The sequence below is a fragment of the Arabidopsis lyrata genome (genome assembly GCF_000004255.2).
Source record: "Arabidopsis lyrata subsp. lyrata unplaced genomic scaffold ARALYscaffold_54, whole genome shotgun sequence".
Classification (NCBI taxonomy): Eukaryota; Viridiplantae; Streptophyta; class Magnoliopsida; order Brassicales; family Brassicaceae; genus Arabidopsis; species Arabidopsis lyrata.
Genome location: NW_003302511.1, coordinates 51,489 through 56,580, shown reverse-complemented (window position 1 = coordinate 56,580; position 5,092 = coordinate 51,489). Strand labels below are relative to the sequence as shown.

The following is a 5,092-nucleotide window of genomic DNA, read 5'->3' as shown; positions in this document are numbered from 1 at the left end:
TGTGGTTAAAAAGAAGAACGGCAAGTGGAGAGTCTGCGTTGATTTCACCGATCTGAACAAAGCTTGCCCTAAAGACAGTTTTCCGCTCCCACATATCGATCGTCTAGTGGAAGCAACCGCGGGAAATAAGTTGCTATCATTCATGGATGCTTTCGCAGGATACAATCAGATTCTCATGCACCCCGACGATCGCGAGAAGACAGCATTCATCACAGACCGAGGTATCTACTGTTACAAAGTCATGCCTTTCGGACTCAAGAACGCCGGCGCGACGTATCAGCGACTCGTCAACAGGATGTTCTCCGAACAGCTCGGGAAGACGATGGAAGTTTATATCGACGACATGCTAGTCAAATCCCTTGAAGAAAGCGATCACATAGCCCATCTACGCGACTGTTTCCGTCAGCTCAACAAGCACAACATGAAGCTTAACCCGGCAAAATGTCGTTTCGCGGTAAAGTCTGGAGAATTTTTGGGATATCTCGTAACTCACCGAGGCATCGAGGCAAACCCGAAGCAGATCGATGCTCTACTGAACATGCCCTCACCGCAGAACAAGCGCGAAGTCCAACGTCTCACCGGGAGAGTCGCAGCCTTGAACCGATTCATCTCGCGATCCACTGACAAATGCCTAGCTTTCTACGATACTCTGCGCGGGAACAAGAAATTCGAATGGACCGATCGCTGCGAAGAAGCTTTCCAGGAACTGAAGAAGTATTTAGCTAATCCACCGGTGTTAGCGAAACCAGTCCCGGGCGAGCCGCTATTCCTGTACATCGCAGTCTCTGATACGGCTATAAGCGGAGTCATAGTCAGGGAAGACAGAGGAGAGCAGAAGCCGATATTTTATGTCTCACAAACTTTCACTGACGCGGAAACACGTTACCCGCATACTGAAAAGCTCGCCCTCGCCGTAGTAATGTCAGCTCGGAAGCTAAGGCCATACTTCCAGTCTCACTCGATTGTCGTCATGGCACCCGTATCACTCCGAACCATCCTACACAGTCCGAGCCAATCGGGACGCCTGGCCAAGTGGGCGGTAGAACTCAGCGAGTATGACATCGAATACAGGAACAAAACATGCGCGAAATCTCAAGTCCTGGCCGATTTTATCATCGAGCTGCCAACAGAGAACGCCCGAGAAGAGTCACCCAACGCTGTTTGGATCCTCCACGTTGACGGCTCATCTTCAAAACAAGGTTCTGGCGTCGGAATCCGCCTAGCATCGCCAGAGGGTGAAATCCTTGAACAATCCTTTCGGCTGAATTTCGACGCGACTAACAACGTGGCCGAATACGAAGCATTGATAGCAGGACTTAAGCTGGCTCGGGGACTTAAGATCAACAAGCTGCGAGCCTTTTGCGACTCCCAGCTCGTGGCTAATCAATTCAATGGAGAATACGCGGCTCGCGACGAACGAATGGAAGCATATCTCGCTCTCACACAAGACTTAGCAAAACAGTTCGGAGAGTTTGAGTTGACCAGAATCCCACGAGGTGAGAACACATCGGCCGATGCCTTAGCGGCTCTAGCTTCAACCTCCGACCCAAATCTGAAGAGGATCATACCGGTTGAGTTCATCGAAAAGCCGAGCATTGAAGATAATAGCAAGGACCAAGTTCTAACAGCTCGGGAGACAGAAGAACCGGAAGAAATGGACATCGAACAACTAGACCAGCAAACTACGGACGCAACCGAGCCCGAATACGGAAGCGACGCCAAATGGATCGGAGCCATCCGAAGCTACATTGCCGATGGAGAAGTTCCTACTGAAAAGTGGGCAGCTCGGAAACTTAAGGCCAAAGCGGCTCGGTATACTCTGGTCGACGGAGAGCTCTTTAAATGGCGATTTTCTGGCCCCCTCCTTATCTGTGTCGAAGGAAACGAAGCTCGGAGAGTCATGGAAGAAGTTCACGGCGGATCTTGTGGAAACCATTCTGGCGGGAGAGCTCTGGCTATAAAGATCAAGCGCCACGGATATTTTTGGCCGACGATGGTCAAAGACTGCGAGAAATTTTCTCAACGATGTGATAAATGCCAGAGGCACGCACCAACCATTCATCAACCCGCCGAGCTCCTCTCTTCTATAACTTCGCCTTACCCATTCATGCGATGGTCCATGGACATCATCGGACCTCTACACAACTCCAAGCAGAAGAAACTCGTCCTCGTACTGACAGACTATTTCTCCAAATGGATCGAGGCGGACTCTTACGCCAGCATCAAAGATGCGCAGGTCGAGAACTTTGTCTGGAAGAACATCATATGCCGCCATGGGATACCTTACGAGATCGTTACAGACAACGGATCGCAGTTTATCTCGGCTCGCTTCGAAGGATTCTGCGAGAAATGGAAAATTCGCCTCAGCAAATCTACGCCTCGGTATCCTCAGGGGAACGGACAAGCCGAAGCGGCGAACAAGACGATTCTCGACGGAATAAAAAAGCGCCTCGACGCAAAGAAAGGCCGCTGGGCCGACGAATTAGAAGGAGTACTCTGGTCACACAGAACCACGCCACGGAGAGCCACGGGAGAAACACCTTTCGCCCTTGTCTATGGCACGGAGTGTGTGATTCCCACCGAAGCCGAGATCCCGGGACTGAGAAGACGTTTTCTCCCCGAGCAGGAAAATTCCAACACTCAGATGATGCTGGACGAGCTGGACTTAGTTGACGAAAGAAGAGATTCGGCCTTGGTTCGAATGCAGAACTATCAGAATGCAACGGCTCGGTACTACAACTCTCACGTAAAACATCGCCGTTTCCACGAAGGAGATCTTGTACTGCGCAAAGTTTTCCAGAATACCGCCGAGCAGAACGCAGGCAAACTCGGCGCGAATTGGGAGGGACCTTACACGATCGCAAAGGTAATCCGTCCCGGCGTCTACGAACTCATCAACATCAACGGAAAAGCGGTACCTAGATCCTGGAACGCAATGCATCTAAGGAGATATTACCGCTAAAAACATAAGGTACGCATGTACTTGAACTACGGGGTGGCTTGATCCCTGAAAAGGGTACGTAGGCATCTCGTCCTCGGACGAGTTCAGCTACCCCCCCTAATTAAAAAAGGGGGGAGTGGGTCCGTATACTTATATACTCCCACTAAATTTTTCAAATTCACTAAGTTTTTACCCTTCGGGTTATCAATCTTATCCACCTCGGAGATTTTAACGGTCATCTTATCGATCTATAAAGCTAAAAGTTCGTTCGGACGATGGCCACGTCCTCGGACAGAAAAAGCTCTTTTCACCGCCTCGGTTACAGCGCGCTATATAAACAGTCAAGATGGTTCGGTCGGAGATATCCTGCCATAGAGAAATCGTCTTCAGAAAACCCAGTTGACCTCTACACTGGTGCCCCAGTTCGCTTCTAAGCACTGGCATCGACTATATCAGCTCGGATCGCAACCGACAAAGATTAGTCCTACTTACCAAAACCCAGTTTACTTAACACTGGTACACGATTTGCCTGGTTCGAAAAGTGGTTCGGAAAGTTACTCTGAGACAAGAAAATTATCGAGAACAAAATATATTCATTATCAATAGTGGATAAAGCCGTCCAGGCATCAAGTCTTACAAAAATCCAGAATTAAAAGAAGGAATACGCCACGGATCTACTCATCCCGCCCCTCCGGAACATGTGCGACTTCGGAACTCAGATTCGTGCCGGCCTGGTCCGTAATACCAATTCCCGCGGCAACCCCCTCGATTGACCTGTTTCCGAAATTATCTTCAACAGAATCCGGAGAAGCCGGAGGAAGCCTCAGGTCCTCTCGCAGCTCGGTTCCGATCCGCACAAACTCCTCCTCAGCATCTCCATACTCAGCTTTCCACTGGAGAACTTCCTCCTTTTCATCCTCGACATTTTTGCCGCCTTCAAGGTCGGCGATCAATTCAGCGTTAGCTCTGGCCTGGACGAGAACATGTAGCGCTCGGACGCCTTCCCATACAGGTCCGTCTTCGCTTCTATCGCCTCGACCTTCTTGGCGAACTCCTTCTTAGCCGCTTTCCTCTCCCGACGTACCTCCTTCTCCCGAAGCGATTCTCCCTCGGTGAATAGTCGTTTCACGCGTTCGATTTCGGCTTCCATCTTCCGACGGAGACGAAGACCGTCCTCAGCCACCTTTAATCGTTCGACTTTCTCTGCCTTAGCCAACGCTTCGGCTTCCCGCCTGGCTTCATCCGCCTCGGCAACCTTAGTCGCCGCCTCGGCAATCTTGGCCTCTGCCTCGACCATCTTGGCATCGGCCCCAGCAATTCTTACCTCCGCCTCGGCTCGGGAAGTCTCGTATCTACGGTTCGAGGAGTCGTAGGCTCGAACCATGCGGTTCATCGAATGGAAAGCCTGGAACGCAAAAAATAAAGTTAGTACTAAGAATGTTAAAAGGTTTAGGATGCTTCGGAGATAAACCATTACCTTCAGAAATCCCGCAGCAGTCTCGCGGTAATTTTCAGCCTCCAGCAAAGCTTCGGGCGCAGCTAGGGTCGGACCCGAGCAAGAAGCGATAAGATTAGCAGATGCCATCTTATCCTTGTAGATGGGAGCCTCGTTGCGACTCCTCTTCTCTTTCCTACGACTTCCCGAGCTATCACCTCGGGGCCTCTTAACCTTCGCCTTAGTTTTCACCTCGGCACCCAGAGCGACAATAGCCGAGGTCCCGGCCACCTCGGGGATACCGGTCGGAGGAGAGACTCGCCCAGCCGCCTCGGGCATGATCGAAACCATATCCCGAGCTTCATTGGTCGCCTCGACGCCGACGACTTCAAGACCGGCCTCGGGAGGAGTAGGAGGTCTGAAATTTGCCTCCAAAACGGCTTTTTCCTTAGCCGCCTTCTTTTCAGCAGCCTTCCTGGCTCTCAGAGATTGCGCAGCTCCTTGCATTTCGATGAGGTGATCTAGACGGTGGTCAGATGATTCTGAAGAAGATTGGCAGGGAGCTCCGTGCAACAAACGCAAGGCTCTCTCAATCCTTTCCTGGGAAAAGTGCTTCGTCCAGTCGCACTTCCGAGCTATTAGTTCGTCGTGGAGGTCTAGAAAGCCTTCGGGAATGTCTTCGAGAAACGACGGGTTCCGATCTGCATGAACAAGAA

General features: G+C 51.0%; 1 protein-coding gene across 1 annotated transcript; it reads right to left on the bottom strand.

The window, feature by feature from the left end:
* Positions 1–3,615: 3,615 nt before the first annotated feature.
* Positions 3,616–4,883, bottom strand: LOC110226639 (uncharacterized protein At3g60930, chloroplastic-like). The gene is made up of 3 exons (XM_021018832.1): positions 4,419–4,883; positions 4,026–4,346; positions 3,616–3,912 (listed from the first exon to the last, which is right to left on the bottom strand). Exons 1-3 carry the CDS (start codon positions 4,881–4,883, stop codon positions 3,616–3,618), a joined length of 1,083 nt encoding a protein of 360 aa, XP_020874491.1.
* Positions 4,884–5,092: the final 209 nt, after the last annotated feature.

Coding starts and splice junctions, on each gene's coding strand:
- LOC110226639 (XM_021018832.1), bottom strand. CDS start 4,883: ATGCAAGGAGCTGCGCAATCTCTGAGAGCCAGGAAGGCTGCTGAAAAG. Junction 4,347..4,418: donor CTGCTGCGGGATTTCTGAAG/GTAATGGTTTAT, acceptor TTTGCGTTCCAG/GCTTTCCATTCGATGAACCG. Junction 3,913..4,025: donor AATCGCTTCGGGAGAAGGAG/GTACGTCGGGAG, acceptor GTTCTCGTCCAG/GCCAGAGCTAACGCTGAATT.